This window comes from Galleria mellonella, unplaced genomic scaffold (assembly GCF_026898425.1).
Source record: "Galleria mellonella isolate WM207_F2 unplaced genomic scaffold, CSIRO_AGI_GalMel_v1 utg746, whole genome shotgun sequence".
In the NCBI taxonomy this organism is placed as follows: Eukaryota; Metazoa; Arthropoda; class Insecta; order Lepidoptera; family Pyralidae; genus Galleria; species Galleria mellonella.
Genome location: NW_026442148.1, coordinates 179858 through 193349, shown reverse-complemented (window position 1 = coordinate 193349; position 13492 = coordinate 179858). Strand labels below are relative to the sequence as shown.

Genomic DNA, 13492 nt, shown 5'->3' with positions numbered 1-13492 from the left:
AATAAACCAGTGCAAGGGAATGCGTTTGAGGTACTGTGTTAACATAAGAATTGTTAAGTGACCCATATCTACTTAATACTATTATAGCCGCACTTGACTTTTTTTTTTAATTCATGATCATAGATACCGTGACTGTGAAGCAGTTGTGTTTGCATGGCTGTGTTTCGTTTGAAGGGTGGGATATGGCGTGAATTTACTGGGTACAGAGGAATAACGTTTGAGTCCTCAGGAATGGCAACGCATGGGGGGTATCGTGGGCGAAACAGTATACTTTGTTATGTCCACGGTACTGCTCATGTCTATAGGCGACGGTTACCACTTTCCATCAGGTGGGCCGTCAGCTTGTTTGCCATTCTAAGTTGTATAAAAAAAAAAACAAATATTGTATCTATGATCATGATAAAGAAGGCATAGTTACTCAGGCAGCATATACTGCGAGATATGATTTTTATCTTTTTTACTCAAATACTGTTTTAATGTTATAAATTAACTCCCTTATTCGTATAAACTATATTGTTTTATTTTAGCTGTTGAATTACTTTGTCTCTTTTATTTACACAAAATTTCCAATTGGAAAGAATGTGACAAAACAATGTAATAGTTTTTTTCAATATCACAATGCGACAGGCAAAGCCGTGGGATGGAGTGAGTTGTGATTATAAAATAATATAATATAATAATATATTTATTTATGTCTCCTTACAAACAACTTAAATTTACACATAGGTATTTAGGATACAATAAAATTAAAATAATATGGCACTCTGCTGTGAGGAGCTGGTATCTGTAATAGGTTAAGACCTGTAGTGCAGATCACCAGGCCCCCAACCGATATGTGTTTAAATAATAATGAAACAAAATGCATTTCACTGAAATTACACATTCAAAAAATAAAAATAAAAAAAACAATAATTAATAGAAGGTGATAAAAAAAGAATAATAAAGTTAATATAAAAAAAAGTGTTTGTGTGTGTGTGTGTGCGTGCGTGCGTGCGTGCGTGCGTGCGTAAGTGCGTGTGTGTGCATGTATCCTGCTGTGTATGCGTGAAAGTGCGAATGCGTTTGGGTATATATTTATGTATGTATGTGCATATGTTAAATGATAGACACGTGTATCAAGTGAAAACAGTGAATAGTTGTTCCGTGTATCATTGTAATGCAACTGGGCGGTGCGCGGCGCAGGTGCTGCACGCGCACCCGCTGACGCAGTCGCAGCGCGCGCAGCTGCTGGCGGCGCGCGCGGGCGCGGCGGCCGCCGGCGTCGCGCTCGCGCCGCTCGCGCCACTAGCGCCACTAGCGCCGCTGTCAGACGCACGCCACCCCGCGCTGCTGAAAGCCGCGCCCGGCTCCGTAGCGCAGTTCTTCGAGATCAAGGTGGGTGTCTGTTACAGTCGCGATCAACACGACGGCCCACCTGCTGGAAAGTGGTACCCGTCGCCGGTCGGTAACATACTGTCGGTACTGTACTGGTCATGTCAACGTCGGTAACATGACCAGTACAGTACCGTGGACATAACAGAGTGTGCTGTTTCGCCCATGATACCCCCCCCCATGCGTTGCCATCCCTGAGAACTCAGGTGTTATTACGTTTGTAGATACTGGTTATATTTTTCACCAAGTGTGCCCACTACACATACTTGTTTGACTATTCAAATTCTATAAAAATATAATTTATATATTTTGTTTTTTACAGGGCGGTCAGCTAGCCAAAGGTCCTCACCTCGTTAACGTAGTCCGGCAACCGGCGCCCAAGCGGCGAGAAACCACTACGGCGCCCGCCGCCGCTACCGCTCCCGCCGCTGCTACCGCGCCCGCTACCGCTACCGCTCGTCCGCAGCGGCTCAGTCTAGGGCTCGACGGTCGGACGCTAGTTCACGCCGCTCTGCCCACTATACCAACGTTGTCGACGCGGCCCCCTCGCCAGCAGATACAGCTCAAGAGCCGCCCCTTACACGTCACGGATGCGAGGTACGAAATTGGATTAAAATAAAAAAAAAAATAACCTAATCTTAAAATAAATCGCTGGTAATCCGGCTCGAAGGATCAACTTTTAAGATTCTATTTCAAAATAATAATATTCGATAAGTTATTATTTGACTTTATACGAATGGCCATTATTATTAATGCTATCAATTGGAGATTTTGTATAGTTTTAGATGTCAACACATTGTTACAAAAGAAATAGGTAAAAATCATGTTATTAGGATACTTTATTAGGGTAACAAAATTAGTCCTACTCAAAATATATATATATTGCATTTAAATGTATTAATAACAAAACTTATATTAATAACTGAACTTATCTCTAAAAGAGGTCTCAAACCAGGTGTATGCTCGATCACAGGGTCCCGAACGCTGTGGTGGCGAACTTGCTACAGAAGACGGCGGTGTTGCCGCGCGGCCCCAAGATAGCGATCTCCGGTCCGGGCGGGCAGCCGCTGTCCGCCAACGTGCAGGCCATCGCCTTCACCACCGCGCAGCTGAAGGCGAGACAGGCCAGGCTGATACCGCAGCCGAGGCCCGTGCCAGTCGCGTTAGTATTGTCACAAACATCATTGAAATACTGTCTATACATTGACCTCTTAATCATTGTCATCATCATTATATTGGTAATGAGATCTAAATGAAATAATTGCGTTATACAAATGAGTTACACAATTATAAGAGTACTGCTAAAAAGCCTATGTTTAATATCTCTCTCTCTCTTCGTCCTCTTCATTACTGAAGGTCGTGTCCTTGAAAGGTGTCTGTTGCCTCTCTTATGATGTTATACCATTTTACACGGTCTTCAGCCTCTCGCAGGGCAGCTGCAATTGACAGTCCCGTAACGGCGGTTACTTGGTCCGACCATCGATTAGGCGATCGTCCGCGTGGTCTTTTTCCCTCTATCTTGCCTACAACCATTAGTTTGTCCAGATTGTCGGATGTTTAATATCTATATGCATGTATATGATATACAGGACAGGCTTAGCCTTTTTTTTTAACGTCTGGAAAATGCTTTATGCAGACCTATATACCTTGTGGGCGGTGAATGGGTACTGTGGGACTCCCCCCGTAAGGCGGGGGTGTACCCACCAAAAACCAGACGATATACCCTCGAGGTGCCATAAGTCGGAGACATGGATTCGCTTTCGCACTCACCACATCTCCGACGGCAGCGACCCGCCCCGTGATGATAAGAGCGTCTCCTCAGGACAGGCTCAGCCTAGTGTAGGAATCAATGATAAATTCTGTGCTAATACAAACATACTTTGTTAAATAAATGTATCTTTATTTTATCATTACATAGTATAAAACAAAGTCGCTTCTCGTCTGTCTGTCCCCATGTATGCTTAGATCTTTAAAACTACACAGTGGGATTTTGATGTGGTTTTTTATTAGTAGTGATTCAAGAGGAAGGTTTATATGTATAATACATGCATAATATAGTAGAGAAACACTGATAAATTTAGTGGTTTCTAATATGATGTGGTGTAATGTGCACCCGTGCGAAGCCGGGGCGGGTCGCTAGTAATATATATATTCTTTATTGCACTTGAACAAAAGATACAGCGATTTAACAACTTGTTAGCGAGGGTGGGCTTATCTCTAAAAGAGATCTCTTCCAGCCAACCCAAAGCAATGCAATAATGTCAATTATGTATTCTCAATAGGCATAGGTAATATGGATACCGATCCGATATCTATATATTGGGTTTCTCTGGACATTGATGGCGGAAAAAAGGTCATTATCCATTAATGGGGAGTTTTCCCACTAGTTACCACACTTGACAGATGGGTTGGAAACCGCAGTTAGGCTTTAGTGATGTTTTAAAAGGGACGCTGTGCTACCTATCCACCAAGTATCACGGGCAAGAAATGGGTGGTCCATTCTATGCCGGGACCATACGACGGATGTAATATATAATTGAAAGTAATGTAATTTTATTATAATGCTTTAATTTAATTTAGGTGAATATATATAAATATTGATTAATTAATTTAAATATTCCAGCGAAATAGTTGAGGCGTCGACCGCCCCGGCGACGTCGTCCGCCCCGGCCACCATCTCGGCGGAGCGCGGGCTGCAGGACGAGGAGACGGCCACCAACGGCTCGGTGCGGCGGCGGACGGCCGACTCGCTGCCGATGGAGGTCACGTGACAGCCGCCCCGCCCGTCACGCCCGCCACGCTCGCCACGGCCGCCACACTCGTCACGCCCGCCACACCCGCCACACTCGCCACACCCGTCACGCTCGCCACATAACGGTAACCCACGCCCCGATGTGACGGCTCACAAAGTCGCGGCCAGTGCCAACGCGGACGCGGACCCTGTTCGCGATATAAACAGTCATAATGTAATAACAGATCTCAATGTAAGTAACGAGTTTGATTGCACAACCGGTGATGTCAAACGCGATGGCAGCGGCTCGGCAAATGTTCCATGTTCGCCACACAAACAACATTCGAGTATCAGCGCGGATTGTGACAATGAAATTGTCAGTACCGATCTCGATGCGGCAGATCCGCAAGAATCCACGGATTTGAAAAGGAACATCGACGCGCCAATGGATCGGGTGGTCGAAAAGGTGCTACCCATTTTGGTGTTCTAGCCAAAACTCAAGTAATTTACCGCCATATTGTATTTATTTATTTTCCCCTAATGAGGCCAAGACGTTTCAGTGTACAGCTTTAAATAATTACATTGAATTTTATATGTCTACTTAATTTTTAAATAGGCTATATTATGTTCACCAAGTACATTGTATAAAATCAATCACCCGGCTTATAAATATTTTTTAATTCTTTCTAAAATTTTTGTTATTATTAAAAATTGGAATTACCTTCAGACAAATTGTAAAGGGCGGGAAAATTTTTGAAAAACGAATCCAAGTAAAATTTAGAATGTTGATTAATGTTGTAACTTTTTAATCTGTTGGCTAATAAGTAACCAGTGTTAATTATTTAAAAAAAAAATTGCGACAATGTAATTTTTTTTTTTAATAACATTGTCTATGATCGTAACTGTAGCTTTTTAGCCATTTCTTGGAAAACTTTAAAAGAAATTCTCTGTTTAATTAAATAAATGCAATGTTTATTAACTGTCATATTATACAGACTGCAAATAAAAAAAAAAGTATTACTTTTATTTGAAATAATTACTGAATGGCGTTATTAAAAAAAAAATGAAATTGACGCGCCGAAGCCGATCTGGCCATATGTTGTTTATTTAATTTTTTTTTTTTATTATTAAATATGTGATAATAAAAATGAAAATGTTTTTAAATTATCTCTCAAAGACCATAGTTTAATATGAAAGGTGTTTTTCGTTCTGTTTATAAAAACAGTGAAACGAAACGGCGTCTTTGAATTATATAGTCTGTGTACACTATAGGTATATAAGGCATATCTTTAATTTTGGAATTTAAAATTTTCAAACGTTACTTTTATTCGCGTTTTAGTTAAATTATCGCATGAATATAAAATCATATCATTATATATCTGTCATTAATTGCCCACTGCTGGACATAGACCTTTCCCATAAGGGGGGTTTTGCCAGTAGTTGCCACGCTTGGCAGGCGGGTTAACAACCGTTTGATTTCGGCTTTAGTGATATTTTAAAAGGGACCTTGCTGCCTATCCCTTAACCGCCAAGTTCTCTTAATCGCTTCTCACGACATCCACGTGGATGAAAGGGATGGCCCATTCTATAAAATAAAAATACTATAATATTAATTAATTGTTTCGGTGTTTCCTTCGCTATTATATGATTCAAAGAACACATGAACATAAAAAAAATTGGCTATTGACGTTATAACATTGGAGCATTTAATATGATTTCCCATATAGCTTTAGACATGTCTACGCATAACTAAAGCTTCGTTAGTATCCTGGGTTGGGCACTAGAGAAGTCTAAGATAGGCACGATGGACTACAGTGACCCATTTACTATCAGATGGGCTGTAGGCTTGTTTGCCACTTTCGTGGTATAGGAAAAAAAAACAATTATTAAAGTGTTTTACTGTCCACTAACAGTGATAACAAACCAAATAGCTCGAGTGACGACGGTAGGCTCGCCCCCGCAACGTTGCATACCAACATGCTCGGCGAAATATGCGTGTGTCGACTGTTACGTTCACCATAACGGGAACAGTCGATAGATGACTCTGACTACCTTGTTAGTGATTATAGACGTGAATATGTTTATTTTTTATTAATAGTTTCGGGTCGACCAATGCTTACGTAACGCCTCTAATACTGCAAGTGTCCTCAAGCTACGGTGACAGCTTACTATCAGGCAGGCCGTATACTTGTTTGTCATCTGAATGGTATATTTTTTTTACTGTCATCATGGCAGATTGATAGCTTTCTCAATACAATTCCATAGACTAACATACCATAAAAGAGTCTTGACTCCCATATATTCTCAATATTGGCATTTTAATCACTATATTTAACTAACTATTCGCCTGCGGCTTCGTTTATGTTGTTTTCAGCTATGTTTAATTATAGAACAAACGATCCTATAGAAACCAGTTTCAACAACAACAGTTCTTAACTGCTGAATCGATTTCAATGAAATTTCGTATATAGAAAGTTATTATTCTAGATTAAACGTAAGGTACTGTCCAACCCCATTTACATGAGCAAACTCCGCGGGATATAGTTAGTTTATAGCATTAGGACATAGTAAGATATCAAAGTTATTCGAGTCGTGTAAATGACCGATTTTACTTCTTATAGTTAATTTAAATGTAGTTAAGAAATTTGAAAAAAAAAAAGTTACCCCTTGAGCTTTTTAAGCTTCCCTTTTTACGATTAGTTTTAATTTACTTTTTATTTATTATACGAATACATATTTGTAATGTAATGTAAATAGAACTCTATTTTCCGCGCTTAGCCTCTCATTTGGGCCGTTGTGCGTATGAGTCGTGGCTAGTGCTGCCAACCTAGCTCCGCCCAGAAGCGCAGAAGCTTCCTGGGTTCTTCACAGGCCTCATGGAGCGACCTCACCGTTCCGAGGATTTCTAAACGTTGTGTTACAAACTTATAAAGAAACGAATATTATGAATGTATTTTAACCTTAGCTAGTGTTCATCATCATTATTATCATCATCATCTTCATCATCTCAGCCATTAACTGTCCACTACTGAATATAAGTCTCGCTCGTAGACTACCATATAGAACGGTCTCGAGTCAATGACTGGGGGTGATTTCCTTCTGGTATTTGTCAATGGTGGGTTTGCCAGTAATTGCCACGCTTGGCAGTCGGATTGGCAACCGCAGTTAGGCTTTGGTGATGTTTTAAGAGGGACGCTGTTGCCCGATATTTGACTATTAAATACCCTTATTCGCCTCTTACGACACCCATGGGAAAGGAATGAGTGGTCCATGCCATGCAGGGACCATACGGCAACTAGTATTGTCATAGAGCTAATAAAAAATAATCAAAATTAGTTTTAAATTTGCCAACATACAGGGTGAAATTGTTAGTATAATTTTAAAAGTGTGTTCTGTGTTACCAGTAAAATATGAATGTTCTTTCCAAAAAAACTTTACGTATAGCTCAATTTATATTTTGTGTCATAATAAATACGTATGGTATAGTTAACAGATCTAAAAACCTATAGAAAAAAAATAAAACCATTATGGATTCAATAAATTTGAGAAAACATCAATTATTAAATTTACACAGACTTAATCTCAATTACTATTGATTTTTATGAGTTGAGAATGGCAACACAGCATTATCTTTGGTTCATCCAGTAGAACTGTATATTTCCAAAAAAAATTATACTAACTTTCTGTCTACTACTTCGTACACATGGCTTACAGAACTAGAAAAACTAATATAGACCGCTTGTATATAGCGTATTAAATTGAAACATACACCAGATTTTAAGTTAGATTTTCAGGAATGCAACTGTGGCAATCGCATCGAATTTGGTTTAGTAGTATTTGTGTGTACCGGCTCAAACATATAGATAGAATTTCTAAAAAATGTTGTTTTGGCATCTATTGGTCTTATCAAGATCCCTCGTATAAAGTTTTCTTAAATATTTCCATGTACAGACATCGTTGAGTTACAATTTTCCTATATATCAATAATAAGAAATAAGATACAATGCGCATTTGTAGAATGGCGCGGTGAAATTAATTCCAAAATAATTATTCACGCTTGTTCGATTGTTTAAAAGAGTCGATAGTTTGAATGTAAAATACTAATTTAAATATAATTACCGTGGCTGTGACTTAGTTAATTTATAAGCAAATGTCAGTTGAGATGAAAAAAATATAAAATTCGATATTTAAAATTTTAGCGCCTTTTTGTCGTATTTTTTTTATGTAACAGGCAAAAGGCTCGCAACATTCGTTTTACTTCATTAATGTCACATGAAAATTTTTATTCAGTTTTGGCGCCATTTTTTATTTTTTTTTATTTTATGAATTAGGCAAAAGACTCGCATCATTCTTCTATGCAATAAGTAGTTGCGATTATATCGTGTTTGTTTGTTTATTTCCTCCAACCGTGGGATAACATTTTTTTTATTTAATTGCGGGCTAGAACACTTTTTTTTTTAATAATATTAATATATATTGATATTCACGCTGGCATTTGCGAACTTATTTAAATAACATTCTGTAGTTTAGTTTAATGTAGATGCCTTAAATGCATTGATATTTTAAAAAAAATCTAGATAAACAACCTAAGACTAAAAAAGTACTATAATAATTACTTTAAAAAACAGTTTTAAGTATAACTTTTATATGGAAGTATGAATCTTGGTTTTTGTCATATCAATGATTCAATATGGGATTAAACCTAATTGTCTATATCAAAATAGTTTTAATATAATAATTTATGTATTAAAAAAAAACAGTTTCTTTTGTCTATGGCTAATGTATAACAAATATTTCTTTTTTATATTTCATATTCAGGCTGTAATTTCTAGGTATTGGTAGAAGAAATAATATTTCATATTATATCATAAGCTTCTATATTTAAAAATTATCATTTTTTTTTAAATCTCCCAGATTCTACAATTTGAAACACATCTATTTATGAACATTGGTTAATCTGTTTTGTAATATATTTTTTTTTATTTATACGTGTACCACAGACTATGTAATTCGAAGTATAAAAAAAGCGTGTAAAGTGTACTTATGGGGATATGTTTATAAACCATAAATTCATGTAATGAAATAATTGTTACATTCTATTCGTCTTTTTAATAACATTTTACTATAGACATTTACACATTAAACTGGTATTCAAAATGGCAGTAAATGTACTAAAATGAGTTTGTATCACCGAAAACCAATCTAGGATGTTACTTTTGAAAAGTATATAATGTATAATGGATCGTATAAATCTAGATAGAGCATCGAGTATCAAAAAACGCTCAGCCGTCTCTTGAATGATATGTCGTTTTTTTGTTCTGTACAAAAGTCCAAAAGTATAATATTGGTATTATAATATATTTACACTTATCTTTATTTCATTAGTATAATTTTTGGTGAATTTGTTTGTTACATCTTAACGCATTACCGGCTCAACCAATTGTCATAGTAATATTTGGGATGTAGAAGGAAAGTGATTTCGGTCCATCAACATATTCCGATAACACAGAAGTTGCGGGTAAATTATTAGTAAATAAATAACATGACAGTGTATTTTATGAAAGTTAAAATCAACTAAAAAATCACTACAGCTTTATATTGTTTAAATAGGACGCCATTTTTTTTTTCAAATGGGCGTTTTGGCAATGCGTGTTTAGAGAGATACTCTATCTAGATATATTTGATCTGTACAATGATATCTGGTACTTCTTGGTAATAATTCATGCCAAATGAGGTTATGGGTATTTATGATATCCCATCGCGGTATTGGACAAATTGGCGTTGAATATTTCAAAGCTGATTTTTTTTAATCAGATTGGTAGATTGTTTAGAATTTCTATAACTAATTTAAAAATGTAATTTTTTTTATTATAGAAATTCTGAATAATGAAACGAAAAAAGTTTGATTATCTATGGTGCGATTCGAAATATTCCTATATATATAGTTACTGGCCGTATCATAGATAATCAACTTAGAATTGATACCTTCGACACGATTTTATGTCTAGTTTAAAAAAAAAAAACTAAAAGGTATAATACTAATATGGGAATACTTAAAAGTGAAAATGCTAATTGATATAAAATATGAAACTTGATTATAAAGTGGCTTGACGATGTCTAAATATAGATGCTTTCCTTAGAAGGCATAGATCGTGTAAGGGCGTGCGCACACGTGGAACTGTCCTCGGCGTAGTTATGTCCATCGACACGATGGAGATTTGCCCTCATGTTGCTCGTCTGCGTAAGCCCCAATCGACAGTTGCGATTCTAAATACAATTTTAAATAGGGAACACCCAATTTTCTTACTAGTACAAACTGAAATGACCTTTAAATACTGCTATTTAAAATCGCAATTGCCACACGATCTCACACGCTATAAATATTCGCCTTTCTATACCCGCTCCCGCTAGTCCTAATTTAATGAATGATAAAGCTTAGAGTGTTCAACACGGAGCGTAGGAAATGAAATAGTTATTATTAACATGATAATGGCAATACCCTTCTAAGTGTAAATATGGCGGGAAATTTTATTTGGAAAAATAATGTTTGAGTAGCGAAGGTAAGGCAGGGGAGTTTTTTTTTTAAGTTGAAAATATATATGGGACAAGGGGAATCCTCTACATTTGTAGAGGATTCCCCTTGTTGTTGAGGATTTGTAGTATTTACTACTGGACGCTTTATACAGGCTATTTGGTTTTAATTATAATAAGAAACAACCAATAATAGACCTTAATATAAAGGGATAATTGTATGTACTCCGATTCTCGTGTTGAACACTCTAAAAAGGCTCTGTTTTGACATATTTGTGCTGTGTCAGCGTCGAATTAGCCGTGACGATTATTGTGACGCAATCGATTCACCGTTGACACGACGCGAATTGGCGGGATAGGCCGTGAAACGAAACGGACCGTGCACTGATAAAGAAACTACAATTAACACATTCTCGTTTCGATGTATTGTAAAAATAATTTAAATAGTAATTAATCGTGTAGATATTGTTGAAAATGACGCGGAAGTGAGATAATAAAATTGTATTATTACACAATATTTTTAGAAATGTTTTGCATTGCGTTGCGTTCTCATTTTAAATCTCGTCACTGATTTTAATATTGGCGGGAAAGTAAGAGGTAGCCATGTTTGAAAAGAATAATTTCAATTTTTAAAAATGGAATGACCATAGTGTTTTATTCCGGAAATGTTCTCTTTCAATATCGACAATTCATTCTTTAACAAGCAAGCAAATGTACAATGTTTATTATAATTGGTATTTATAAATTGTAGTAACTTAGGAATGTGTCCATTAAATTATTAGATTACGGTAGACACCATGTAGTTAGTAAACATTTAATGCTATTTAACAATCTCTAAGTTGGTTAAACTGCGAATTTCCTGCAAAAACCATAATAAAATCAATACACACTACGTTGCGGCATTCTTTAAAAAATAGTATACAGCTCTTCAGAAAGATTCTGTTATTTGGCAAAGAGCGCTATGCTTACCATCAGGCGAGCCGTATACTTATCGCCTTCATATAGGTTTAAGACTAGCACGCTTACTGTAAGCAACAGAGTATGCATTATTTTAAATGTATTCTAAACGATTTATTTTAGAAGCTAACTTTATTCATAAAAATTAAAATCTGCGAACCTATTTTCAACCGACTTTAAAAATAAGGAGGTTCTCAGTTCGTTTGTATTTTTTGTATTTGTTACTTCATAACTCCCTCGGTTATAAACAGATTTGGAAAATTCTTTTTTTTTATTTTAAAGAATATACTCACAAATTGGTTCCATAGAAATTTTATCAAAATCGGTTTAGTAGTTTAATTTTTTAATCAAAGTAACTTGTTTTGTACAAGAATTTAAATTCGATTTTGTTTAAATAGATTTAAGCTAAACGTATTACTTTTTCTGAATGGAGGTGGGGGGCGGGGGGTCGGATCCGCAACGTATTTGTTCATTATGAAATATTTTTGTAAGTCAATTCGCAGTTTATTCAAAGGAAAATCGACGTTAAAATGTAGTTTCTTTTTCGGGATCCAATTCAAGTTTAAAATTTGTCCGTTCCACTCACTTCTAATTAGAATTTTTGCAGAAAAAAAGCAAAAAAATGTTTAAAAAATATTGCGATTATGTATTTTAATGTAAACTAAATCAATGTGGCTCGCGCTTCTTCCGCGGCGTACGCGCACAATATTTCACCTGATTTGATGAAATGTGATAATTTTCAAAGAAACAAGGCCTTTATTTATGCGCGCCGCGAGAGAAGCGGCGGGTAAGAGCTATGCGAATTATATCAACTCGTGTTTACGCAAGTGTCCTGTTATTTCACGTTTAAAAAATACAGTGAGTCCTTTTTCCTACCAGCCCCATACACGGTCTGCTAAGATGAAGAACTCACAACAAAAAAAAATGTAACGGTTTTAACTATGTCTACCTATACATATATAATTAGTAAGTATCATATACTGTACAAAAGGCTGCGTTTGGGAAGAAAAAATGTAAAAAAAAAATTGGCCCCATTTTTTTGGGGCCGTTAACATACGCTTAGTAAAATAAATAGGAAATGTGTACCTCGATAAGTTTCCGATTAATAGTTTAGGCCATTGCGACGCCACTGAATGCTGTGTCGATGGCGCGCTGTATATTATTTTCTTTTAACTTTTTCTTTGTGGTTGTCTATGGCCACATTCGTGCAGTACCTTTTATGTGTAAATATAACTTTTTTTTATTGATTTTTTTTTGTTTACGATGTCGATTCGCGCTCTTCGCATACACTGCGTTCAGGTGCGCCGACAATAATTATAAAAAAAAAAAAACGCTGTAAATTGTTTGTAAAAATAGTCATGTTCAGAATTTCAATTGTAGTTTTGTTGATTATATTTTTTTTCAACCGGAAATTGCTGAATAAAGCGAAGATTCTGTTTCACGTGTCTGTTTTATTTACCAACATACTATTTATTATATTATAATAAACGTGTAATATAAATAATAATAAGTATTTTTCTATTTTATTACCTGACCAGGATTCCTTAGATTTTAATTGTATTATGAAACATGTTGCAATTGCAAACTGCACTAAATTCTTGAGCATTTTCAGATTTCATAATTCAGTAACACCGTTTCATTGATCGAAAATCGCCCATAAAACTATCCATAAAGTTATTTTTAATGTATGAATGTGCTTCTATTTTTTATTTACCTTTGCTTGGTATAAGCTTTTTAATGGATGATAATGGAATGGTAACCTCGCCTGCGCTATCGGTATACGCTGATATAGGTACCAGTGAGAGATGATTGATGAAAATGAAAAGGCAGGTCATTAAGCCTATAGTGATGAATACACTTGAAACGAATGACAAATTCAGTTCGACCTGATAGGGTATACTA

General features: G+C 36.2%; 1 protein-coding gene across 2 annotated transcripts in view; it reads left to right on the top strand.

Moving 5' to 3' along the window:
- LOC113515259 (uncharacterized) overlaps nucleotides 1-13031 on the top strand; it is a 133912-nt gene extending 120881 nt beyond the window's left edge. For both annotated transcript variants that reach the window (XM_052901140.1, XM_052901141.1), the window contains exons 16-19: nucleotides 1183-1374; nucleotides 1694-1968; nucleotides 2345-2533; nucleotides 3995-13031. In XM_052901140.1, the coding sequence (XP_052757100.1) occupies nucleotides 1183-1374; nucleotides 1694-1968; nucleotides 2345-2533; nucleotides 3995-4142 (804 nt within the window). In that variant the 3' untranslated portion in view covers nucleotides 4143-13031. The remainder of the gene's footprint in view (nucleotides 1-1182; nucleotides 1375-1693; nucleotides 1969-2344; nucleotides 2534-3994) is intronic.
- The last annotated feature ends 461 nt before the right edge of the window (nucleotides 13032-13492 follow it).